Here is a 27,789-nt window from a genome sequence, read left to right as displayed (position 1 = left end):
GGTTTGCCCTATTAAAGTCCCCAGCCACCACCACAGCCGCGTCGGGATACTTGTTCTGATGCCGACATAACACATCATGTAGGTCCGATAGTGCTACGTCGGTGTCCGCTTGTGGTGGTATGTAGACGGCTGTGGTGATGACCGAGCTGAACTCCCGGAGAAGGTAGAATGGACGGCATGAGATCGTCAGATGTTCCAGGTTCGGCGAGCAGGAACGAGAAAGAGTCTTAATGTTCTTGGGGTCGCACCACATGTTGTTAGTCATGAAGCAAACCCCTCCACCCTTAGATTTACCAGACTCTTCCGTTCTGTCTGCACGGAAAACAGAGAAGGACTCGGTTGGGCATATGACTCGATCCGGCACCAGCGGGGTCAGCCATGTTTCCGTCAGACAAAAGATGTTACAGTCCCTCATGTCCCGTTGGAATCTGATCCTTGCCCTAACATCATCCATCTTATTTTCCAGAGACTGGACGTTAGCAAGAAGGATGCTGGGCAGAGGTGGACGGTGGGCTTGAACTCTCAGTCTGTTCCGAATTCCGCTCCGTTTCCCTCGATGTTTTCGCCGTAGTAGCGGCTCCACTGTTGTTGATGTGGTTCGCTCGTACGATCTCTGCCGGCCACGCTGGATCGATGGAAAAAGTGGACAAAAACCCTTGTTTTGCGCAAAAGTTTATGTCCAAAAGTGTGCTGTGGTCGTATGCTGTTAGTGCCGATGTGTTTGTGGCAAAGAAAACATTAAAAATAAACACAAAAACTAAAAGAGCGCACAATCTCCGCGGAGCTACCTCGACGGCGTCTGGACACAGCCGCGCCATCTCACTGGTTATGGCACTGGTTATGGGCAAGAGAATATTAATCTTGTCCCTAATAGTTAAAATCTTTTCATTAAAGAAGTTCATAAAGTCATTACCACTGAGGTTTATAGGAATGCTCGGCTCCACAGAGCTGTGACTCTCTGTCAGCCTGGCTACAGTGCTGAAGAGAAACCTGGGGTTGTTCTTATTTTTTTCTATTACTGATGAGTAATAGGCTGCTCTGGCATTACGGAGGGCCTTCTTATATGTTTTAAGACTATCTCGCCAAACTAAGCGGGATTCTTCGAGATTAGTTGAACGCCATATGCGTTCAAGCTTTCGTGACGTGTGCTTCAGTTTGCGGGTCTGAGGGTTATACCAGGGAGCAAACCTCCTCTTCCTCACTGTCTTCTTCTTCAGAGGGGCTATCGAGTCCAGTGTCATTCTCAGAGAGCCTGTGGCACTGTCAACAAGATGATCAATCTGGGACGGACTAAAGTTAGACCAGGAGTCCTCTGTTATATTGAGACGTGGTATCGAATCAAATACAGAAGGAATCGCTTCTTTAAATTTAGCTACAGCACTGTCAGTTAGACATCTGGTGTAGAAACTTTTGACTAACGGAGTACACTCCGGTAGTATAAATTCAAAAGTTATGAGGTTGTGGTCTGACAGAAGAGGATTCTGTGGGAAGACGTTCAAATGCTCAATGTCAACGCCATAAGTAAGAACAAGATCAAGCGTGTGGCCAAAGCTGTGAGTGGGTTTCTGTACTCTCTGACAGAAGCCAATCGAGTCCAACAAGGAGATGAATGCAGCACTAAGGCAATCATTATCAACATCCACATGGATATTAAAATCTCCAACAATAATAACTTTATCAGTTTTAAGAACCAAACTTGATATAAATTCTGAGAATTCAGATATAAACTCTGAATATGGACCTGGTGGCCGGTACAGAATCACAAATAGAATTGGCTGTAGTGTTTTCCAGGTTGGATGTGAAAGACTAAGAACAAGGCTTTCAAATGAGGTGTAGTGTAATTTTGGTTGAGGATTAATTAATAGGCTCGATTCAAAGATGGCTGCTACTCCACCTCCTCGACCGGTGCCTCGAGGAATGTGAGTATTAATATGACTTGGAGGAGTCGATTCATTTAGGCAGACATATTCTTCATGGCTCAGCCAGGTTTCAGTTAGGCAACATAAATCAATGTGATTATCTGATATTAAATCATTTATTAACACAGCTTTAGATGACAGAGATCGAATATTTAGGAGACCACATTTAATAGACCTGTTTTGTTGCACTGCTGAAATAATGGTGTTAACTTGTATAAGGTTATTGTGTACGTCTCCTCTTCTGCTTACTTTTGATTTATTTAATTGAAGTGGCCGTGGGACAGACACAGTCTCTACTCTAGAGTCATGGGTGGGTAACTGCTCGAATGGAAGAGCAGAGAAGGGTGTTAAACTACAACTCTGCTCCTGGTTTCTGATCTGAACCCTGGGTTGTCATGGATTAAGTCCGGTGATCAACTTGGTCATATTCGCAGAAATGAGACGCGCTCCGTCCAACGTGGGATGAATGCCGTCTCTCCTCATCAGATCAGGCTTTCCCCAGAAAGTCTTCCAGTTGTCTACGTAGCCCACATTATTCGCTGGGCACCACCTCGACAGCCAGCGGTTGAAAGACGACATTCGGCTATACAATTCGTCTGTCTGTAAATTTGGGAGAGGGCCAGAGAAAATTACGGTGTCCGACAACGTCTTGGCATAAGCACACACCGATTCCACATTAATTTTAGTGACTTCCGACCGACGGGCTCGGGCGTCATTACCACCGGCGTGTATTACAATCTGACTGTATCTCCGCTTGTCCTTAGCCAGCAGCTTCAAACAAGACTCCATGTCGCCCGCTCTGGCCCCCGGGAGGCACACGACGGTGGTCCGCGGCTTCGCTATTTTCACGTTCCTGACTATAGAGCTCCCGATAACCAGGGTGTGTTCCTCAGCGGGTGTGTCGCTGAGCAGGGAAAACTGGTTCGAAACGTGAAGTGGTTGGTGCACAGCGGGCTTCTGTGTAGACTTACTACTCCTGCGAACAGTTACCCAACCATCCGGCTGCACGGTTACCGCCGGGGAACAGCTATCAGCTGACTGTAGCTCCGCGCCGACTACGGGAGAGGGCGGGCTAACTAGCATAGCTGTCTGAGCTTCGATAGCGCGGAGCCGTGCATCTAACCCACTTAGACCTGCCTCCAACCTAGCAAATAAACTACACTTGTTGCATGTATCGTTATCATTAAGGGAGGCAGGGGGATAACTATACATGAGACACACTGAGCAAGAGGGAGCGGGAGGGGGAGAAGAAGAAGTCATTCTCGCTGCTGAGCTGGCAACCAGAGCTTACCGGAAGAGTGAGATGATGCGTTCAGGAGCAGCTGGGAAAATGTCAGTCAATTTCTTTTTCCATATCTTTCTCAGTGTAGTTTTTAGTTTAATTGGTCTTAAATCCTAAAATGCATTACGCAAATTAAAGAAAGATATAGCTTCGTGAAATTGTGTGATGCCACTTTCTGATGTGGACATATATAAGCAATATAATCCGCTGCATTCATCACAAACAGGCTCAGTTTTGATTAGCTCATGTTGAAATTACTGTCGTAGCTTTTATAACTTATTTTATAACACTAAAAGGCCGGAGCAAATGAGAGTGTAAATAAAGAAATATGATTTTCTGTTTATGTTAAGGCTGTTTCAGATGATGTAGTTGGTACCTATTTAAAAGTTGGCCAGGAACGTTTTTGGACAACTTAGCTTACTGATGTATTTAGAGCTAGTTAACTAGGGATAGAAGATGGAATGATTAGGGAGGAAATGGGATGAACGGAGCTTTGCTAATTGACAAAGAGAGACAAATCTGTCTGTCGTAGTAACTAAATGGAAGATAAAAAGAAGGAGAAAAAAAGGCCGGTTAAGATAACACAGCCAAAAACAGAGCCTTCATTCCTTGAATCTGCTCTTAGTTATAATCTAGACATAGATCACAGATAATCTGCAGGTCTCATTTGACATTTACAAAATCTCTGGCAGATTGCTCAAATCAACTGGGCACAAAATTGCCCCTCAAGCCACGTGTTTTAGATAGAAGCTCTGTGAGAGAAACATCAGAGAAAAACTACAATGTGGAATGCTTCTTTTCTTTTTAAGTGACCCCGTATTGGTATCCTCTTTCGTTACTGGGATGAATGAAAGGCTGAGCGGAGACTCGCAGCAGGATGCGAAGCTGGCCGGGATTCAAGATTCAAGATTCAAGATTCAAGATGTTTTATTTGTCACATACACACACAGGGTGTGCAGTGAAATGAAAGTGGCAATGCTCAGCAGGAATGTGCAAGGGCAACAAGTACACACTATTTACAAATAAAAAACAACACAATATTTACAGTAAGTGTGTGTGTGTGTGTATGTGTGTGCCTAAGAGGGGCAGTTGTGTGGGTCTATGTGGGGGTCCTGGTGAGGTCGGAGTTCACAATCCTGATGGCCTGAGGAAAGAAACTCCGTCTCAGTCTCTCTGTTCTTGCAGCGTGACTACGGAGGCGCCTGCCTGACCGCAGCAGCTGAAACAGTCTGTTGTTGGGGTGGTGAGGATCCTTCATGATCCTGCCGGCTCTGGTTCTGCACCTCCTGGTGTACAAGTCCTGCAGGGTGGGGAGTGTAGTTCCAATAGTGCGCTCAGCCGAACGCACTACTCTCTGCAGAGCCTTCCTGTCCTGAGCGGAGCAGTTGCCAAACCAGGCTGTGATGCTTCCTGTCAGGACGCTCTCTACAGCTCCAGAGTAGAAGGACTGAAGGATCCTCTGGGAAACTTTAAATTTCCTCAGCTGCCTGAGGTGGTAGAGGCGCTGCCTTGCCTTTCTCACCAGAGTGTCTGTGTTTGTTGACCATGTCAGATCCTCAGATCATGTGTGGAGGCCGCGATCTGCAAACTGAAGGAATACATTTCGGAAGGTTTGGAGGAGCAAAAACACGTTTGGGGAAGAGAAACACCGTTCTGTCTCAGAAGTCCTGCTGGTTGAACGAGCTGAAAGATTGTGATCAAACCTCCAGTGCATAACAGTATGCAGTTGATTGAAATACAACACAGCGGGTTGTGTGTTGCTTTCTCAATTTCCTAACATAAATTCACTTTCAAAACTTATTAGTGCTGGTTTAGACAAATGGTTTTACTGATGCCAATCTCGTCCTTTTGAACCCTCAATCCACCCTTCAGCTCTGCAGTGTGTGAAGCCTCATTCCGTCAGTCCGCTCGATCACAGGGGTTCACAGCTTTCTGTTAGACTTGCAGCCCCTGATCATGAATTACATTCCACTGAGGGGGCCATTTCAACCAAAGATTGAGATAATTCTTTTTGAGTATAACGATGTACAATTATATAGTAATTCATGAGGAAATGCAGATGCAGCAAATGTCTTTCTGCTTTCCTATCCTTTTAACTTTCTCACAATGCCCCCAGATTCATCCTTTAACCATCAGGGGTTGCTCCGGGCCAATGGTTAAACATATCTATCAGAACCATACATATTTTATCTTCCAAATGTAGATGTGTGTGTAGTAATGGCAAACTGAAGAATACAAAATGTCATGGATATTTTATTAAAAGCAAAAGTTGATCTACCGAGCTTTTCTTGCACCTGAACAAATGTACTCAATGAGAAGATAATTCAAACTCTTTTCCTGAATTGGATTTGATCAGTAGTGCAAAGTATATTTACACAAGTACTGTATACAATTTTGAAGAGTTTTACTTTTATAAAACTTTATATTCCTACTGTAACGTAATTCAGAATTGAACAGCCTGGAAGAGCTTATACAATAATCCGAGTCCGCTGTAGTTCTCTCCTTTAGGGAGACGTTTATTCACTGATCAAAAGCAAAGTACAAACCACGGGGAGCTCTCCTCAACATGCAAGTTGAAGCCCGGAAACCACACCTTCCTTAGCACATCAAGATTCCATCTTTTATACCCAGATCTCGTCACAGGTGCATATCCCATCCCTCGTACCCCCGGGTGGGGGCTGTCTGTTGGCCGTGCGCCCCTCTTGGTATGTGTAAATACTGATAACAAGTGTAAATGTTGAATACGGTCAGGCGTGTAGCTGCCCTTGAGCTGCAGACACAATATCTCTGTCTCCTCACAGGCAAAGTGCCGTCTCTTCTGATGCTTTGCCGGAACCTAGACATTACGGTCCCTTCAATAAATCAGATTAATATTAACACTACTCTAAACAATGTCAGTGTAATATTGGGTTTTTTACATCCCCACATCTATTGTACACCGATAGTTACTTTGCAAATAGAGATTTTACACACAAACGATGTTTCTTTTATACGGCACTTTAGAGTCGACATACAAAACTTAGCCAACCTGAGGTCAGGTGGGCAGGTGGCCACCCCGGCCCCCTTAAACTGCTTTTAAAATCTCTTTTTGCTTGCTTTTATTGTACAAATATTCTCTGCGACAGTATTTCTAGGTAAAAAGGAGACATTCAGTGGCAGGGACATTAGGAACTAGCAGTGCTCTGGTTGACTTTGTTAAAAACTGCTCACTTTTACGGAATTTTCTAACTTTGATCACAGTTTCAAACGACCACAGGGAATAAGCTGGTGTGCTCAGCGCAAGCGCCATAAATTATTGGCAGAAAGAGCCAAACTGAGGAGAGTGTAGAGACTATTGCCGTCTGACAGATGTAATCCCTAACACGGCTCCAGAGTGCTGTGTGCCACCACAAATGTCGAACGTGAGTTTATTTAAAAAACAACCTCACACCACAGGCCTCTTATGTGCTCTGTTTCTCATTTATTTCCAGCATCAATTCAAAGTTGCTCAGCGCGATCTCAAGGGAACTATTAAGCCGTTTTTACCGCGACGATAAACACGGTGAAACATAATTCATGTAAAAAAAAGAAGACATTGTGACTCAAATGTAGGGATGTGTAATGATCAATCTTTTTAATTTCCACAAGTAGTTATCCATTTGGTTTGCAATTTTACTCATGAAGATTTCTTTGTAAGCTGAACAAACGACCTCTCCCACAATTCTGGGCAACTCCGCCAAGTATTACCCATAATACACTTCACTTTGATGCTTTTTAACCAAACATCACTCATCAACATTTGTCTGCGGCAGGTCATTACATTAGTACCAGACACTTTGAGTTGATTCTACCTTGAGATAATACCCAGATAAACAAAAATGTCCCTATATGTCAACATTGCAGATGAGGTGGAGGTGAAAAAATCCACATCTCACATTTTCTCTGAAACACTAACACCTACTCTATGTTTAACATGTTATGATTTAGAATTGAGAAGATCTGGCTCATTTAAAAAACATTTTTTGATGTATCTCTTCAAATATTTTCATTCAAGACATTTCTGGCTCCAGTCTCCACAGTTTTGCTTTGGGAAACCTACACGCCGAACTAAGATATCACTTCAAATAGCCCCGGCTTCAACCCTGTTTTGTATAGCAGACTTTACATGGGCACCGTGTCAAGATACAGTCTACACAGCCTCGACAGAGAGGTGTTTAAGCCCCGACCGAAGGCCTTACGGGGCGCTCTTATCCTCAGCCATCGCAGTCTGGCATCTGACGACTCAACATTCCTGCGTTGTTTTGGACGACTTTTCCCTTTGTCTCGAGTCCTGTTCTTCGTTCGATGTTAAATCGAGCAATTGACATCAGCGCTTATTCTTTTTGTCTCTGCTTCTGTCTTTCTGACTTGAAGTGTATATTTTGGTCTTTTTTCTCCCGAGGTTGTTTTTGCATCGCCTTGTTTTTCTTCTTCCCTCCATCTCTCTCTACACCCTGTGTCTGTTTATGTAATAGAGATCATATCAATTTGACAATAAAGCACTGGACCTTTGAATTCAACCTGTTCCTGAGCTCTGCGTCTCAATATGGCTGAGGGAAATTGAAAGAGAAATGTTTTGCTGGTGGTTGAGATATTTAAATTCAGAAAGGCTTATTTTATTAAACAGAACTGTATTTGTGCTCTCTGCAGATTTGGGTCTTTCAAATTCATACAACCATACACCACTGCTGTGTTTTATCACTGCTTTCTCATAGCCTACCACCGGTATCTTTCACTCATTAAGTCCTAATAGATTGTAAACTGCATTTTATTTTTCACACCTTATTATCCATTATTAGTGTTCATATATATATATATATATATTAAAGATTTGTATAATTGACGATTTTTATTTTTTGTCATATATTTGATGCAAAATACAACTCATCAATTATACTGAATTACATGTTTTCGTAATTTTGTATTGTATTTCAAATCCCTGTCAGCTTTTTACAGTATCAAATTAACAAAATTACAAGTCAGGCTTAAAATGTAGTTTGTGTTGTAAATAAATATACCATGCATGTTCGGTAAAGGCATGTTAAAAGGTGTATGACAAAGACACAAATTAATGCAGAGAAAGACATCCAAAATAACCCAAATCATCCAGGACTGAATGTTAACAACTCTAGATAGATGTGTTATTTAGCCAAGCTAACACTGTAGCTCCTCATACACATACTGCAGATGGCCGTAGTGTATTGTCTAAAGGTGTGCTCTAAGATGTAGATTTAAAATGTTCATTTGACAAGAGGAATGACATCATGCTCAGAAGCAGGGCCCATACAGTGGGTCATTAACGGCTGAGCAGTAGAAGCACTAAAACAACATGTGGAGGTTTATTTTGGCTCCGTCAGTAGTTTCAACCTAAAACTGGACTTCACTCTTCCTTCATCAATCTATGTATTTTTTCTTTTTGTGCTGGAGGTTTTGGAGTGGCTTGAACAGCAGTGCAATCATTTTGATTTTTTGCAAACACAAGCTGATTTTTCAGGCTTGAATGCAGATGCATTTAACCTAACATACCTTGGTTTTGGCTACCGAATTCCTTTCCTCTGCTATTATATTAAGCATATCCTTATCCTGCAGAGTTTGGATCAAAATGACAACTTATAGTTCCAAGCAACATCATCTTAAATGGATTCCAGGCAAAAACAATCATTTTTAAAACTATTTTTCCAGGGCCCATCCAGTGGCAAAGAATCGTGGTGCCTGCTAGGTTGAATATTATATGAACATTTAGAGGCTCTTAGGTTTCAACACCACAAGTTGGCTATGTTACATCAATTAACCAAAGATTGAAAAAACAACATTAACTGCTGCTATCCAGTAATTGAATTGTGGTTAAGATATGTTAACATAAAGCACTTAGTGCCTCTCTGCTGGATTCTTGTCGCCATGTACCATTTTAGCAAAGTGGCTCTCTGGATGCCAACGCTGGTTGGTCGGGGGATTCACCGTTTCCATACTGTCCCACGTTCATACTGAAACATTGAAACAACTTTGTCATGGATGCCAATTGTGTACGTTCATGGTCCCAATAGGATGAATCCAAAGGCCTTTAGTGACTTTTACTCTCGTACTACCAAGAGCCTATTTCAATGAATGTACACAAATACAGTGTGTTCAACTGAACGCTACCAACAATTGAATGTATTTTACCACAAATGATTCATGAATGATGAACTAAAGACTGATAGATTACATTATAATGCTACCTCATAATTACTCTCAACCAGCTTGACAGTAGTTGATCATATTGTCACATTTATTTGTGTCTAAATCGTGGACTTGACTGCTAATAGATGAGGTTGAGATTTAATACAGGGGGGAACAGACTGTCCATCAAAGACATAAAACAGAATGATTGATGATGATGATGAGCAGGGATAAAAAAGGAGTGCTTGCCTGTTTTTTTCCAGACATTTGATATGACCGTTAATATAGTTCTGGCCTCGTTTGTAAAGCAGGATGTTGGCTGTGGGATCTTTATGCCAGTGGATAACCAATAATTTTTCTGTTACTTGCCTTGACATGCCTTTCACTTTTATGGATGGCTTCGTCTCCTCGACTGTTAAAGACCCCGAGCCTCTATTCGACTGTTAGCAACTTGCTGAGCCAATACATGGATTTTCCAGTGAAACCTTTGGCTGGTTAGTACATCCGATGTCCTTGAAATGTCAAATCCTAAACGTCATTCTATTATTTAGAGTTGATAATAATTTGAGTAGCTTAACTCACTCTTTTTTAACATCTCTCTTCCTGCCTGTGTAATTTATGTTCCTAAAACCGCTTGCAGTGTCAAATATCTACACAAGAATAAAATGCCGTAAAAATTGTCCAGTGGCAAGGCATATTTAAGCCAAAAGTGTGTGGCTTTATGCCAGTGGCAACTAAAACACAGCATACTATAGACTAAAGAAAGTACCAGACACCTCTCTGTCATCTTTATGCAGGTCTTAGTCGTCGTGAGGCTGCTGAGGCCCACACACTAGCAGGCAACATGCTCGCTATGGCTATGCGGCCTAGAAGGGCCTCAGTTCTGCCCGTAGCGTTTGTTTATCCAACATGCTGTAATGTTATGAGAACTGCTGCTTGGGCCCTGGTTACAAGTTGTAATGTAAATATAAATGCGCATGGAAAAAGAAGGCTATTTAAGACTTACCATATGTTCTAATAATTTGAGCCGCTGATTGTGGAGGCTGGATGTCTTTCTAAGGACGGATACTGTTGTGGTTCTCATCTGGTCTTCCTCTTACTAAGTACAGGTGTGCAGCAAATAATGAGATCATTTTCCTTTACTTGCAACATCAGGGATCTGTTTTCTAACTTACAATTCCATTTCTTTCTTTAACATGTAATACTTATATCGTAAGTGAAAGGAAATTAGTCCATTATGTAAAAAGACGTTTAGAAAACGACCAAAAGCAAAGCAAGCATCATCAATTCCAGATAGGCTATAGAAGAATAAGACTTATTTAAATTATCCTGTCTTCAAAAAGTACAATAATAAACAGCAACTTTGCTTTGGCAAGTGTGTTTAGTGTAAAGCTAGATTTTTAACAGCATAACAAGGAAGCGTTTGCATTAACGGTTATTGTCATTGTACAACAGGACTGCACATTAAAATAATAATAATAAAATGCAATTTTTAGTCCAATTATTTGCCATAACAGATCACCTCTTGCCAGATCATAGTGCAATAACTCCAATAATAACTTAATATTTACACTATGTTGATCTGCACTTCACACATTTCATTTATTTACACTACACACATACACACACATTTCATTTACACTACACACATACACACACTTTGCATTTTGCACACTGTCTATATTTAATATTTTTATATTTAATTTAATTTGTCATTAGTATTGTGTATGCATATATGTTGTATATATACATATATATTTTATTTTATATTTTACTTTGTATACTTCTATATCTTTCATCCCTGTTTTTTACATTTTATATTTTATATTTTATTTTTTATTCTTGTGTGTTTAGTTTATTGGTGCTGCTACTGTTACGACAAATTTCCCCTTGGGGATTAATAAAGTATCTATCTATCTATAATGAAAACACAACATATATATATATATATATATATTTATATATAGTTATTATATGTGGAAGGTGGCGGATGTATTTAGTTCAGCAGACAAGATTATATGGTTATTTTAAGTGAATCTTTCGGCAACAGTTACCAAATGTTTTCGAATCCTGAAGCTAATAACATAGGAGCATAGGACATGAACCCTGTTCTCTAGGGTCAAAGTCGTGTGCCTCGTACACACAGCCTTACAGTCCTGGAGAACCTTCACCTCCCACAACTTCTGTGCGGTATGAGAAAGTCCAACTTCCTGGATCTAGGCAGCAATTGTGTTTCCTCCCAATATTAGACACTTATAGACTGTTATAAAAGCTGTCACTTCATAGAAAGGTTCAGTACAACACATACCAACTCTGTACGTTTCTATCACCATGACATGAGCTAATCTGTGGCCCTCTCACTCCGCGGTGCCATATATATGAATGTTTCTGCGTGTTGGGAGTTAGCTGTGAATGAGAGCTTTCAGGTCTGTCCTGGTCATTATCTCGGCCATCTCCCCTCTCCTGGAACGACATACAGTCGACATATTGTTCATTGACGTACATATTTCTGGCCCGTTTCATCGTTTTAAAATGTATGAAATTGGCCTAAATAAATAATCTGTGGAAATATGTGTCAGATGTCACTCCAGAAGTGTGTTTCCTAAACCTTGGGCCTTAACTACGGGCTGCCGGCCTGTTTCTTGTTTCTCGTAGGAGCTTGAACGGATATGGCTGCTTCTATTTCTTATGCAGGGAACCTGTAGAAACACTAATGTGAAGTTATGCTCAGAAATAACATCACATGTTTATTGCTGGAGTACAAAGTAACTTTGTTATTTAGATTTGCCATGTGAAAACCAATAACCTTAACTTAACATTATCGTTATATGTTGATTTTTAACAAAGCCATGCAATGAAAACATCTGTGAAACCAGCGTGGCAGAACTAAATATAACACAGCATGGAAGAATACAAAGTTATTTACGGGTTAGCTCCACAGCGTCAATATTTTTACAGTTATCATGTGGGTTTTGTTTTGAAGCAAATGTGGAAGTATTAAAATGTAAAAAATAAATATGGATGTGGTTTTGTCCCAAATATCTAAACATGTTTTCACTAAGCCAGACATTGATGCTTGGTGTGTCGCTGTAAAAATCGTTCTTGAGCAAACGAGGCGCAGGTGTTTTCTTACCACTAAGTCTGTTTCAGTGTTAGAACGCACAGAGATTGATATTTGGATTAGTTTCTCTGGTTTTCCGCAGAGAAAATTAATTCACCTCCATGTAATACATTAGTCAGAAACACAGACTAATGTATTACTTGGTACCAGTTATTGGCAGTATGAGAGAGAAGCAGAGTGACGTAGTTGTCACAAATCACCTGGTATATTTAGGCCCCAAAGTTCAGGTCAGTTGCCAAAGGCTACATCATACACAAGGCCTAATTTCATGAAAATGCAGATGCAGACCTTCTAAAACTTAACGTTCTGTTCCTGCCGTCTGCCTTTTTCCATGGCATCAATCATTTTTAATCAAATGTGTCTGAAATTCATTTTTGTTTGTAATTCCATGACATCGGCGCGCAGGCGAGCTAAAGGTTTGGCCTTTTTTCCCCTCAAGTATGAAACATGTTCTTGTTAAGGTGGACTGCTGGACATAGCAACTTACCTCCATTCAAAGTCATCCTTGATTATTTTAGTTTGTCAAATTTCTATATTTATTTCCCACAACATTGGTTCTCTCATTTTTGATCTCATGAAAAAGCTCCTTCCAATTTATAGATTTGGAGTTTCGAGGTCAATTCATCAGACCTCTTATAACCGTTTCGTGAAGTGTTTTTTTTATGCAGTGCAGCAGGGTTATTTGAATATCACCTTCTCTTAGCTCAAGCATATATTAGCGGAGTTCTTTTCCAAACTCGGCCCCCAAAAAACCATAGGATCCTTTGGGGACACATCAGCTTTGATGGTTTACCTCCTATTAGAATTTGCGTGTGTATACGAATTTGTATGTGTGTGTGTCCCTTTGAAGTTTTGAACCCCGCCCACCCTTCTGTGGCCCTACATTGTGCCGAACAGCTCCATTTGTCCCACCTTAATCCTCTGACGTAAACTCACATAAATCACACTGAGTTGTTTCTAAACGTGGGCAGGCTGGGAAACTCTGTCTCTCTGTCTGGTTTCCAAGTCCCATGGAGAGTTTAAGAGCTGCTGGATATTCATTTATCTGACCACCTGTATTGATACTCATTTCAGCTTAAAGTAGAAAATAAATGCGTGTCTCTTTTGCATTGTAGCTGCCGGTTACCCTCCTACGTCATTTAGAGAGGTGTCCAAATGAGATAAAGGCATCCTTACTTAGAAAAAAAAGGTAAAGCATGACTTCAGAAACAGAACAAATATAAAGTTTTTGTCCATTTTTTAAAGGGTCCATCAGACTTTCTTCTTTTGAGACATTGTTCCTTTCAGAGCTGGTAAGCAGACACAACTCATTTGCATTTACCTTCGTTAAAAAAGGGTTATGACATTTTATCAACTGTTGACATTACACTTTTGAGGAGTACGCCCTTAGTCTTCTTCTATGGTTATTACTCACTGGGACATAGTTCTAGAGATGAGGCAGCATTACGGCACCCATAGTGAATGGAGGCCAACCTCTCTCTATCGATGGCTCTGGGCCAGATTAAAGTGCCGGGGCTCATTGTTTGCACAGCTCTGCGGTGCCACGGCCGAGCAGGCCCAAACAATGGGCCCCTGCTCCCTCTTGTCAGAGTGAGGGGAAGAATGGAGACCTCTTGACATGGCAACCTGAAGCCTCAATGCCCCCACATCTCGTAGCTGAGAGGGTCAGGAGCGAGAAAGAAAGAAAGAGGGGAAGTTAGAGATAAAGAAGTAGGAGAACGGAGAGATGAACATGGAGGAGGGAGGAAAAAATGGCTGATATGAGGGCGGATAAAGAATGATCAAGGAAAGCGAGAGAGAGAGATAAAGAGGTGAAGAGAAATGAATCAGAGGATAGTCCATGAAACGAGAGGAGCAGAGGAAAAAGCCGAAGGGATGTGGTGCTGAATAGAAATGGTGCACAACAGCAGGGGTAAAGTAGGAAATGTAGTGCAAAGAGAAGTCAAGCACTTTTTTGTTTAGGCGACAGCAGAAGTATGAAAGGATGCAAGTGGAAAGAAAAAGTTTGAAATTTGGGGAAATAACCTCATTTACCTCTTTGACAAGACTGAGACGAGAAGATTGATAATGTGCCAGGAGGTGGTTAGCATAGCTTAGCATGCAGACTAAAAGCTGGAGAAACAATATCGAAAGTCCCAAAATATGTTTATTGAATGCGATTTAACGAAGCTAATGCGTATGCTAAGCGAGGCTACATGTGTCCCTGCTACTTCTCTGTATTAAAATCATGTATACGATTTATGAACTGCTACTACTTCCTATGGACAGTTAGAAGTAGTAGTAAATGTCACGTTTAAATTTGCTTGCAGTAACTAATCATTAGCATTCGGAAGTGAAGGTCATCTTTTTCTTTTTTTTCTGGTTGCAGGTCACTTTCTGGGCAACAATACAGTCATTGATGTGCTTCGTCGCCAGGGATACGATGTGGAGCACACCCCTGCTGGGAAGCCCATAAACAGGTACATTTACTGCGAAAATGGCTTTACCTCCCACCACCACCACCACCATACACACAAACACACACACACATGCATATTTGACTAATCATCAGAATATTTTTCGTCTTGTAATTTTGTCAACACTGAGTTTATGTTTTCTGTTTCACGAGTTAAAATGCAAAGAAATCTCTCAAGGACGATGATGAAAGAATATTGGGTTTAAAGAGTCGTTTTCAGAGGGCTAATTTTTCAAATGAAAAAAACTCCATAAAAAGCAGATTAAGTGTCTGAGTTACAAGAGAAGACAGAAGAGACCAGCAAGGGAAATAGCAGAGAAAGTGAGAAATACACAGATGATAAATGGAGAACGAGGCAGAAAATATTATGTTTCACCATATTTGTTGCACATGATGATTTCTTCAGAAAACATGAGTCTGTAAAACTCCGAGGCCCATACTTTATCACTTAAATGGGAGTACGGTTTCATTTCCATGCCACATTTTACAGGGCAACCACTGTCTCATGGCCTTGACAGGAATATATTCCTTTCAACTTTTTTACTGGATTTCAAATGGGAAATCATTTTCCCAGCACTCCTCCATAGTTGGTCTGTGTTCATTTTCAGACCTGAAACAGATGTTCAATTTCCGCTTTTGGCCCTTGTGAGAAATGCATTGTCTGCAAAAAAGGAAAGACGGCGCTCTCCAACTGTTCCTAAACGTAAAAGTATTTTTTCATCGCCGCTTCAAAATTAATTACTTTACCTGTTCTATTGACAATGGAGAGTTGGCATTAAACCACACATCACACAGGGGGCTCATCAATGGAGCCCGGGTCCCCCAGGACTACCTCCTCTTCTTCCTCCTTCCTCTCTCCTCCTTCTTCCCCCTCCTTCCTCTTCCTTCTTCTTCTTCTTCTTCTTCTTCTTCTTCTTCTTCTTCTTCTTCTTCCGACTCCTCCTCCCTCCTCCCTCCTCCTTCTTCTTCCCTCCTGGAGGCCTCCTCCACACACATGTCACTTTAACATGCACTTTTAACTTAAACACACGTCACATGTAACATACACTTTAACTTAAACACACATGTCTCTTGAAACACACACCTAAACACTTTAACGTTATTTGTTTATCTTTATTTATCTTATCTTATACTTAAGTTAATACACACTTTGCACTGTTGTTGTCGCGTTGATTGTTGTTTGTCATGTCAAATGTTGCACCTTTCGCCAAAAAAAATTCCTCGTTTGTGTAAACATTCCTGGCAATAAACGGATTCTGATTCTGATTCTGATTCTGATGTTGGTTTGGGGAAGTTGGTGATCAAAGGAAAGAAAATAAATAGTCAGATTCAGAGCACTCTTGTACTCTTTTACATGAGAAACAAAGGACCCTCATTGCCTTTAAACTTTCAGCATGGGAATTATAAATGTACCTGTTATTATATTAAGTTTAAATACAAGCTTTACAGGAATTTTCTATTGGTTGTTCCCATTGGTTTAAACTATTGTATCATTGTTAGTCTGCAACACAGACAATGTTGACTCAGCTTTAAAATGATAGTCTTGAACATGTTCATGGTATTGATACTATTTATCTCTGTATTTATTACTCTCCATTGTTACAGGCGGAATCTGCACTTGAATTAAATGTATTTCAAATACGTGAGGGATTCACAAGAAACGTTGCATTGTTTACTGTTCCCTGTCCCAAGGCTGTATCAGAACTGTATTAAGTTACTCGTAATGCATACCAAATGCATACTGCTTCACATAAAAAGCATTTAACTGGTGAAACATGGGCTGGCTTTTACTGTGAGGCAATGAAACAAAGTTGTTGTCACACCAATCAGGTCTGACCGCGACCATTCATCGAAAAAAGGTTACAACATCGTAACCCTGGTTCTATGAGCACAACCAGAGCCCGATACTAGACTCAATCTGTAATATTCCTCCAATCACGAGAACAAATTCACCCACTGGAAACTTGCACAAGAGTAACCCCAGAATCCGGAGAAGTCTTCGTAAATACGTACGTCCCTTCAACAGGTGTTTTGTGCACCCCCAGTCGTGCAGGTCATTGTTGGCCAAGGGGAGAATAGTAACCAAGCACCACTTGTGCTTCTTGGCATCCAAGCGGAGGCTGGCAAGCCAGGTGAGCAGCCGCTATAAACTGAGCATCTGCATGGTGTTCAATGCAGGGTTTTCTGTAGAGTTGTGGAGCACAACCTGCACACATCGAGCACAACCCAGAGCCACTTGTTGGTGTGACAGGGGGCGGCTCTGCTTCCAGTTGGTTGCGAACCTCGACTAGAGTCAGACCAATTGACCCTTGTGGAACATATCCCATACTCTGGACCACGATGATGAGGTCGTCGAGATAAAAGAAGACACTCATGCCACGGTCGTGCATTGCCTGCAGCAAAGTGCCGGGATCAAGGGAATAGCTGTTTTCCTGGTAGGCTATCCCTTGGATAGTTAGACGCAATAACTTCAAAGCCCACACACTCTGTGTGACTTGGCGGTGATTGCTCCCCATCAAGCAGTGGTGTATAAAGTACCCAAAAGTCATACTTGAGTAAAAGTAAAGATACTTGACTGGAAAATTACTCAAGTAAAAGTAAAAGTCACCTATGAGAATACTACTTGAGTAAAAGTATTAAAGTATCTGATTTTTTTTGTACTTAAGTATCAAAAGTAATTTTCTGATATTAAATGTACTTAAGTATTGAAAGTAAAAGTAAATGCTGTTAATAAAAAAAACAAAGGGTCAGAATTTTGAGAATTATGAAGTTTATTTGTTTGGGCGCTGTGGCCGCCATGAACAAGGAGTATGAGCTAGGATGAACTTAGCAATATATGAATACTATGAAATTACTAAAATATAAAAACACGATTAACACAGAAAAAAGCAGAACCAAAAGTACCAACCAAAATCATCACTTTAAAGTGAAAAATGTATTGTTAATCTTCAAAAGAAGTTGATTTTCAAAATGGACAGATGTCAGTCTCGCTCTTCTGGGGCTGAAGACGAGTCCTGCGATGCTGAAGAGCCGTTCACATGGTGCAGGTAGAGTGTGTCTAGCTTCACAGGCCCTGATGCAGGTAGAGTGTGTCTAGCTTCACAGGCCCTGATGCAGGTAGAGTGTGTCTAGCTTCACAGACCCTGATGCAGGTAGAGTGTGTCTAGCTTCACAGGCCCTGATGGTGCAGGTAGAGTGTGTCTAGCTTCACAGGCCCTGATGTAGGTAGAGTGGGTCTAGCTTCACAGACAGCAGCACACAGTTGGGAAGCATTTCAGCAAGTCAACGTGATCCACGTCTCCATCCAGCTGTTTGCTGCTGTCACGGGCTTGAGATGACGAAGAAGAAGTCCTCTTCATCAGATGAACTGGACCTGGTGGCATCACATAGCTGCAGGGAGGGTTCTTCCATGTGCTGCTTGATGTAGTCCATTCCTGAAATAAAGTGAGAGTATTACAGACATGATAGAATTAATAACACTTCCTAACATGTCATGACCCCAACCAACAGTTTTGTACTAACTAGTTTGTTTTAATTTGAGGTTTATACATTTAGTTTCATGCACTGTCCGTGCATCCAGAGTTGATTTGTGAATATGTACTTGTATCTCTGTCGTTAAACACAACAACAGTCCCAAATCAATATCGTCGCCATTACTGGACAGTCACTCTTATAATATTAATACAAATAATGATAATAATAATAATGCTGTAATGATTAGCATTATATTATAGCTAAGACGACTCAAATCAACAAATTCTCACAACTGTCAACACTTCTTCAGCTCATTAACTCGCTAGAGATCCGTCTGCTCCACTCACGCTAATTGTCTCATTTAATTGACGATAGCTAGCGAACATTAGCCTAACATACAACATGCGTAGGACAATCAGACACCTGCCTCCCCCCCTCCTGCCAAAGATATAACTTACTACAATCCTGAGGACAACACTGCTAGATATCTTAACAGGTCTATGATGATTATCAAAACTAAATATTAACGTTGCGGCTCATGGGATTAATCTTAGTTTACCTCAATGTGTTTCCTGAGGTTGGATAGTGAGTTGTTGAAGGCCATATCTCCGTAGCTTTCGGTCGGCATGAGAGGCACTTCATCCGGTAGGAAGAAACTTTCACTCCGACAAAAGAAAAGAGTTCGCCCAAATATGGCCACGGACGTTGATCTTGGTCCCGTGGTTGTTCGAGTAGCTTCCATTGCTGCTCCACATGAAACGAGTCGTCTCTGTAGCCGCTCGCTCGCTAACATCCTGGGCATCACTGGGAATAGAAAGAACGTGGCAAGGACCACTGATGCCCAACCTGGTGCTCGTGCTGCGTTCAGGTGCGCTGCGGTGTGTTCCACAACAGTCCCCGATGTTTCTCATGATTATTTTTTTCCGTAGTAACGAGTAACGATACTGTTTCAGGGGAAATGTATCGGAGTAAAAGTACAAGTTTTCATTGCAAAATGTAGTAAAGTAAAAGTAAAAGTAAACAGAAATATAAGTAGTAAAATAAAGTACAGATACCCAAAAAAACTACTTAAGTAAAGTAACGAAGTACTTCTACTTCGTTACTATACACCACTGCCATCAAGACATTAAAAAAACTGAGTGACTGATGAAATCATTCCAATAATGAGCATTGCAGTGGGCAAAGCATATTTTGGAAAAGAGTAAAAGGATGATCGACTGTGACAATTAGGTCCCAAGAAAATACATTATACATTATATACACAATGCCTTCTATATGTTTTCTGCCAGCATTACTTTGTAAAAAGTTATCTTAAATGTTAGATTAAATAAATATAAACATTTTCTAATTATTTGGTGTTACCAGATATTGTCAAGAATATATCAGACTATGAAACTGCAGCTCTCAAACAATTATGATGAAAGAAGCTTAAGAAGTGTGTAAAAGGTAGATGCGTTCTTGTATATGTGGAGCCAAGGAATGCAGAGTGGTGGTCGGACCTCATATTTAGATTTTTAAGTTGAAGGAAAAAGAAAATATGCTCACTTCAGATGCCCCTTATTCACTGGAGCTGTCTTTTTTCCCACAATGTAGATTGTAATGCAGATAAATCTGACAAACTCCCCACCAGACCCCAATGAAGTGTTGAAACGACCGACCTAAGCATAGCGAATACCTCCTGCTGTGAAGCATGTAGTGCAGTCGACCATAGCACACTTCGCGGGTGGCTATCTCACTGCAGATCTGTGTGTGTGTGTGTATGTGTGTGTATGTGTGTGTCACAGGGACATGCATCGAAAAAAACTACCAGAAAACAAGCATCCCTGAGACTCACATAATTTGGAACAACGATCAAGTCTTTGCTAAATTTACAACGTAAGGACAAAGTTCTATTGAACTAAAAACACTGAATAATAACTACCCATCATTTAATTTTATTTTAGAATGATTGATCGTATAATGTGGGACAGATAGAAGGCCATGAATGGCACATCCTGCGACTAAATTCTTTCAAATGTATCTCATGGTCCTGTGATTTGCACCCGCCAGGAGATCCAGACCTGACTCACCAGAGTTAGACGACCACGACGACGAGCCCCCTCTTCTCGAGCCTTTCCTCCATGAGCTCCCTCACAAAGAGGACGATGAGGGGCGTCCCCTGGAGGACGATCTGTTACCCCACATGCTCCTGCCACCGGACAGCCTGGAGCTGCTGGAGAAAGCCGAGAGAAAAATGCTGAAGAAAAAGAGGAGAAACAAGCAGAAAAAGCAGCGGCACCGGCATTTTAATGACCTGTGGGTTCGCATCGAGGAGAGGTAAGAGGACACGGGATCTTCTTTTCTGATACACATCTGTCATCAACGACTTCTCTTCCTTTGCGCTGTGAGAAAGGGATGAGGAGAAATGTAGAAAAAGGTGAAATGGAGGGTCACAGGTGTGGACAATAGAAGAGAAAGGAGTGTAATGATAAAAGCTCTGAGAAGAAAGACAGAGAGGATGTGAGGGGAGGGAGGGAGGGGGGGGAATCGGAAATGTGTAATGCAGCCTTTCCACCTGTCTATAGAATAGAACTGAGACTTCTTGGTGTGACGCCGCAGGCTCAAACAGCCACCATATCACATCACCATCCTCTTCATGCAATCTGCACACATATCACCGCATATACACACGCACTCCACGCAGTGTCGTATGAGTCCAGACTAGTTCTTAGATGGTATAAGTGTCTTGGATGGAAAAACAGCAGCCTGTGAATTCCTGCTAAGTATCCGGTTGTGTTCTCACAGTAGCTCAAGGCAGGGATGTTACCGGACAACAAAACAAGCTCACCTTTCAGACAAAAAGGAGACCTCTGCACAAGGTGTGCTCTGCCGTGTTGGAAGTTATTTTAGTTTGTTGTCGGGGGCAAAATGTTGTCATGAGTATAATTGTGCATGTGGGCAGGAAGCCAAAAGGTTTTCATTCACACCTCGGGGCAATCAAGAGATTCCAGTTCACCTGAGTTCACATTTCTGGACTGGGAGGAAACATTATGTGGAGCCTGTTGCTTTGCTGGTAGTTTACTTTGGGTTATTGTGCACATTAATACAAATATTTCTGTATATGCGCCAGAGTTATCCAAGAGGCTATTTTTCATCTGTGAAGGCGGATGCCACAAAATAAACCTATTGCTCTACCTGGCATACACCAACGCATAGAGGTGCACAATCAAGTTTCATTTGAATGAGCACGAGTTTGCATGCTGAAGTCAACCCTCCTCCCTCCTCCCTCCTCCCTCCTCCCTCCTCGACTCCTAGAGACATAGAGCTTGTTTGCTATGGCTAGTTTTAACATTATGCAGATGGAAACTGTTCATGCAGGAACACACACACTCTGGTCCTGTGGAAGCCAGAGGCTACCACTAACCATATCAGTTCAATATCTGAAATCTGCGGTTCATATTCCTCAGACGTCTGCCAACTCTTCTTCTTCCTTTGCTACATCTGTCCTCTTCCCAACTCTTCCTCTTCATGCTACTTTTTCGCAACTCTTCCTCCTCCTTTGTTAATACCAAGCTGCACATTCTCTTAACAATACATGTTCCTTTGGTTGCTACAGTTTACTTTAATGGTTCAACGACATGCAGCTCAGGTGATTGGGCGAATGTAATTGATCCATTGGTGTGAGCATGTTTCTCTGCATGTTTAAATCTGAATCTGGGAGACTGGGATACACTCAATCCACTCTATAGTTAAGCATGTGGGCAGATCTGACTCCGTTGTGTCTCTTGTTGTAGTATATAAAAAGTTGCATAGTGCAGTGTATTGTGGGTCCTGCACCGGGTGTGGGCGGAACACGTGAAAGGATTAAGACGAAGGAGGAAAAGGAGAAAGTAAAGTCTGGTGTCTTTTTCATCTAAACGGTTCCCTGGTAAGGCTACAATCCTTCCAGTGACTTACGCATTTATATATATTTCACCTCCGTATCCGTATGTCTTTTTCCACATACAGTATGCAAAATTCCAAATTCTTGCCAGAAAGAAAGTGGCCGACCATGTAGAGTCTGTTCTTCGTGGGAACAGAGGGGGTTTGTGAACGTCTGTGTACATTATGTCTGCAGAAATGTTTTCTCTCTTTCTGAGAGCCCCTGTGTTTTGATCGGAAAGGAAGCAGACTGTTTGTGTACATATGTTCGTGTACCCGGTGCACGTCTTTGTATATTTGAATGTCTGAAAAGGTGAACGAGAAAGGCACAGAGTGAGTCCGGAAAACTGAGGCGACTACAGCGCTCTGTTCTCTGTGGTGTTTGATCATGACTCCTCTCTTTGCCCTCAAATCTAAATAAACCGACTTCATAACTTTAAAATAAATGTCTTATGTTTGCTCTGGACTTTTAAATAGCTGCTTTAATAATTTAAAATAAACATATCTTGCTAAGCAGGTACCAGTTAAGAGTTCTGCCCACTGTTTGGTCTGAAAAAATCCTCCAAACTAAAATATTCATAACTAAAGCCTAAAGCTAAAAGCCAAAAGGCTTTACAGTCTTTATACAACACCAATCAATGCAAAGCAAGAAAAATGATCTCCAAGTATCTGCGAGTAATGCAAACAGTCGTGGTTTCTTTGTCAGACATCTATATGAATTAACCAGTACCAAAAGCAGTATTTTTTGTAAAAATCCTAATTTCACTGACTCTTAACTCTCCAATCGTTTCCAATTCCAGCCGAAGAGATTGCAGTCGGCCATCCAAAAGGAAACTCATTTGTCCTCAACAATCCCTCTAAACGTCGTCTCATTTGTCTGCAGACAGTCACCTGAGACTTCATTTAATTCTTCTTCTTTTTGTGCGATGGTGATAGACACACTTTTCTTGCCAAACTGCTGTTGCAGCCCGCTGGGACGAAGAGATTCCAGCTTCAGGAACTTGGGTGTTTGTTTGGCCTGGCCTCGTCCCAGTCCAAACCACACATGCTCTGCAGGCTCTGCATCAAACAGCAGATCAGAAATGATTTAATTGCCAGACTTGTTTAAAAAAAGGTCAGATAGAGACAGACAGGATATATAATATTGGGAGGAGAAGAAAAAAAGAGAGAGAAGCATGCAGGCTGATTGGCTGTTGGTTTATAGCCATACGCTGATCAATGACTTGCACTCCTCTGAGTTTTGTATTTGTTAAATCTTTGCTGATTGTTCTGCGCTGTGGATTCCTTTGTTGAGGATTGTTCCTTTGTAGTCGTCACCATCATTAATATTTCCATTGGTTTTTTTTCTGGCGTCTGCATATTTTCTTTGGAATTGTGGACGATATGGGGACGTATAGAGTCCTGTTCTCCTGCAGATTATTAGGATGTTTGTTCTAAGACCAAAGAACAGTGTAAAAACAAATATAAATATGGAAATGTGTCTGGAAATAATAAGATATTACCCAATCTGTTGTGATTCCCAAATATGGAGAGGTTTTTGAGCAACACATTCTCGTCAGTGGCCCGAAGCTTTAAACTCTGACGCTCTAGCTATCCCTCTAGTGTCACTTCATGATTTGTCTGGGACGGCAGGTCGGTGTATATGATCAGACATTGAGGGGGAACTGACCAAGCTGCGATATTTGACAAGTTGGGAGTGAGAACCAGTTGCTTTTGAGCCCGTAAAAAAATATATATATATATTAGTTACTAATCTACTTCATGAGGATTTGATCACATTCGACAGTCTGGCAACATAAACACATTACCCCGTAACTATTGCTAAACCCTGATTGGTGCATGGAAGTATGTAACATCAAATGTATTTTCCAACTGAGCTCCATCCTTCTCAAAGCTTTGAGGAGAACACAAACTGACAAAAACTCCTTTAGAAATCTCACTTGGAGAAACCAAAGGTGTTCTTACATTATTCCCAGTTCAAATCCCAGAAAATAGGTTGTGGGGCCTTTGAACATTAAAAAAAGGTCAATAATCTAATCTGAAAATCTAATTTGTCTGTCCTCTCTGCACAGCACTATGGTCCAGTCTCCACCTCCCCCGCTGGTTCGCATCATCAACCGTTACATAACAGTGCAACCACCTGACCGAGTCCACAGCCACCACCATCACATATCTTCAGCATGGACCACCTCCTCGACCTCATCCTCTTTGCTCGTCTTCCTCTGCACATTGCTGACAGTGATCCCACAGGCATGGACTGTGTTTCTCGAGTAGAGCATTAGTTGGGACTCTACAAAGCAGCCAGCCTTTCAGCTCACAAACTCTCACATGTGGCGGTTTCCTGTATCGCCTCATGTAAAGTGAGATCTGAGCGTGCATCATAAGACCTAGAGGAAGCTGGAGAAGAGGGTGGTGAGTCGGAGACGGCAAACAGCATGGAGAAAGGATGTGAAATCAGCTTTGGCCGTATGGTAACAATACACTCCATGGATGGTGCGTGATATACCCTTTGTGTTGAATGGTAAGTCATTTCAAGAGAGCATGTCTCTTACAAATTGATTTCTTCATTCGCATAAAATGTTAGGAGTCTTGAAACACAAGTGTTTCATACGGTTTCAGTTATTTTGCACACACACACACACACACACATCTGGAGTGGGTACACAGAACGCAGCAGGAAAGAAAAGCGAAAGCTCACAAACGGGAAGTGTTATCGGACATCTCAATGACATTACACAGCATGTCAGTCCCCTTAGTGTTACAATAGACTGAATATTCAACATTCAAACCTCTGAGAATATATGTTCTTGACTGTTCAGTGAATGAACATGAGAACGTCACCCAAACTGTTGCTGAATATCAATTACCTTCAATAAGAACAACTGGAACCATATGTCCTTCGTGTGAGTGTGTGTGTGTATGCGTGTGCGTGTGTGTGCGTGTGTGTGTGTGTGACAAGTAAAGTCTACCAGCTCTTAAACCCCCCCTGGCCTTATAGAGAGAAGAGTTTCTCCTCGGACCTTCATTTATTCTTCCATTTTTAGAAGAATTGTTTGCATTAAAGCTTGTTGTGGGGGTTGATTGTACATATTGTTTCTAAATATTATAGATGTATTTTAGAATTATAAAAATAAAAATAATCATCAAAAGTGTTGTTGTTTATATAAATATATAAATAGATATGCAGTATATTTTTGAAAAAACAAAATCAGGAACTAACCACCATAGGCCATGTCAAGTGTCTCACTGGCATGACATTTTTGGAAGGGTCATATGACCGTCTTGTGCTTTATGTATCAGTGTTACCATTTGCTTTGCTGTGTGCCTATGTTGAATGGATTCACGTGTGTTTTTTTGTCACATCGAGAGCATTTGTTTAATTTATTCAACTACTATAGTTATACTGTAGGCCATATCAAACATTCTTTAAGGTTGGTTTTATTTTCTAATGTCTAAATGTATTTCAAATGTTTTCAAGTCGGATTTCAAATGCATATGATTGTAATAATACTTATAATTCAGTTTAAAATATCTAAAGCTGTCTCCACAGATAGAGCCCATACAGCATAGTGTTCTAGGTCATTCACATTTCACTTGTGGCATGAGATGATTGTAATAGTATTACTATGACAACAATAAATATTTATCTACATTAAAATCTGATTGTATTGCTCATGCATGGCTGCAAAGCAGATCATTGGAAAGTCGGTCATAACCTGCCCTTCCGATTTGTTTTCCTCCATCTTTTTAATTTACCACTGGACCAAGAGTACATATAGCCATCATGAAGAAGTTCAGAGCTGCTTTTATCAATATGTTCATAGTGACAATGAATCAAATGATTGCATGAAAGGGATTGCTCTTCACCACTCTGCATTTTCCCCGTAGCGCTACAGGGCTTCTTTTGATTCAACATTTCTTTTTGGCATTTTTACCTCGAAAAAAATCAAAATAAATTGGAAGAAAAGTCGTAAGAGGAAACATTCACTAAATGTATACTCAGGCATCAGATGTCTCTCTAAACGGCCATGTGCATGTTTACATTATGGGTTATTAAATGCATTACGATGTAATATGTCTCCAGGTTACTTCAGGACATATTACTAACTATTGACATAAAGCGGTAATCTGACGTCACAGCGGCATTACACCGATCGCGTGTTCTGGCTGTCCTGATCAAATGTGTGGCGCAGTCTCCACACACATGCTGTCCTGCTGCCCTGACCCGAGGGTCGTGCCATGTTTACGTGAGGTTAATGTGCTGTGATAAGGCTGCTATTAAAAGATGTTTGATGTGTGCATGTGGTCCGTCACAAACAAGGCAGCTGCTCTTGCAGTACATGTCGACCCTGCAGGAAACAAACAGGGGGGAAAGGAGTCTTTAGATGTACAGGAAATGAGAGTTAATTGATTTGTTATATCAACAGGAAAAGAAAGCTAATTGAGTTGTTAGTTTGTGCTTTGACTTAAAGTGACCGTGTGCTGGAGGAGGTCTGCCTGTGTACGGCTGATGTGCACGAGTAATGTTATTTGGGCATAAATGAGATATGAGGAATGCACATGTGGAAGATGTAACTGAGCTTTTTCTCTGTCTGATTTGTTTGATTTCTTGCATTACAACATTGAAAACTGCTGAACAACACTGGCTCAGAATCCTGGAGGCGTTTCCTGTGTTTCCATTTATTTCTGTTTCCACTTTTTTTCATGCACTGAAAAGGAGGCGTTTCAGATGATGGCTGCATGCAGAGGCCAGGCATCTTTTTGGTAAAAGGCATACTGGGAAATAGAGTACATTCCCCAATTGAGTTTGCTGGTGAAAGCTGGCCTGACAAAAGGGTAACATCTGGAACGCAAAGGCCATCCCAGTCTGATCATGTGTGACGCAAACGGCATCTGGATTTTCCCTCCTTACCTCCGACACTTTGATCGAGGGAGGTAACATTTGTAATCTGTCTCGCTGACAAATTATGCCCCTGGCTTTTTCCCGTTGATCCTGTGTGTATGCACAACTGAGCACGTGGCACGTCTATGCCCTCTAGAAACAAACTGTGCACCTTATTTCTATACCATACGTTGCCAACGCAAACTGCTAAAAAAAAACATTAAACTCAAATAAATAAATAAAGAATGTGACTCTAAACAAGATCTTTCTTCTGCTCCGTGTAACACAACACTTTGAAAACAGCAGACCATGTATGTTACTCATTCTATAAAAGAATAAACAAACAGAGGTGCAGGTCACCCCTCTAATTGCCTCCCGTTGAGTACTTCTAATGACTGATACATGGCACAAAGAATAGTGTGAATTCCATAAGTCAAACTGAGTACCCTAGGAGCTCACTGCAGCAAGACAAACGGTTTCAAGACAAGAAACAACAATCAGGACAGAAGGACCAACTCTGATTAGCAGAGTCCAATATGAGTTGTGTTTTTTATTTGTTCTTTTGTGAAAACCTTTTGG

At 41.2% G+C, this 27,789-nt stretch overlaps 1 protein-coding gene across 2 annotated transcripts in view; it reads left to right on the top strand.

The window, feature by feature from the left end:
* trabd2a (TraB domain containing 2A) overlaps positions 1–25,989 on the top strand; it is a 70,205-nt gene extending 44,216 nt beyond the window's left edge. For both annotated transcript variants that reach the window (XM_056432349.1, XM_056432348.1), the window contains exons 5-7: positions 14,868–14,958; positions 20,478–20,744; positions 24,401–25,989. In XM_056432349.1, coding sequence (XP_056288324.1) covers positions 14,868–14,958; positions 20,478–20,744; positions 24,401–24,602 — 560 coding nt within the window. In that variant the 3' untranslated portion in view covers positions 24,603–25,989. The remainder of the gene's footprint in view (positions 1–14,867; positions 14,959–20,477; positions 20,745–24,400) is intronic.
* The last annotated feature ends 1,800 nt before the right edge of the window (positions 25,990–27,789 follow it).

Source organism: Pseudoliparis swirei, chromosome 15 (assembly GCF_029220125.1).
Source record: "Pseudoliparis swirei isolate HS2019 ecotype Mariana Trench chromosome 15, NWPU_hadal_v1, whole genome shotgun sequence".
NCBI lineage: Eukaryota > Metazoa > Chordata > Actinopteri > Perciformes > Liparidae > Pseudoliparis > Pseudoliparis swirei.
The sequence above is the reverse complement of the archived record's forward strand: the minus strand, read 5'-3'. Positions and strand labels throughout refer to the sequence as shown.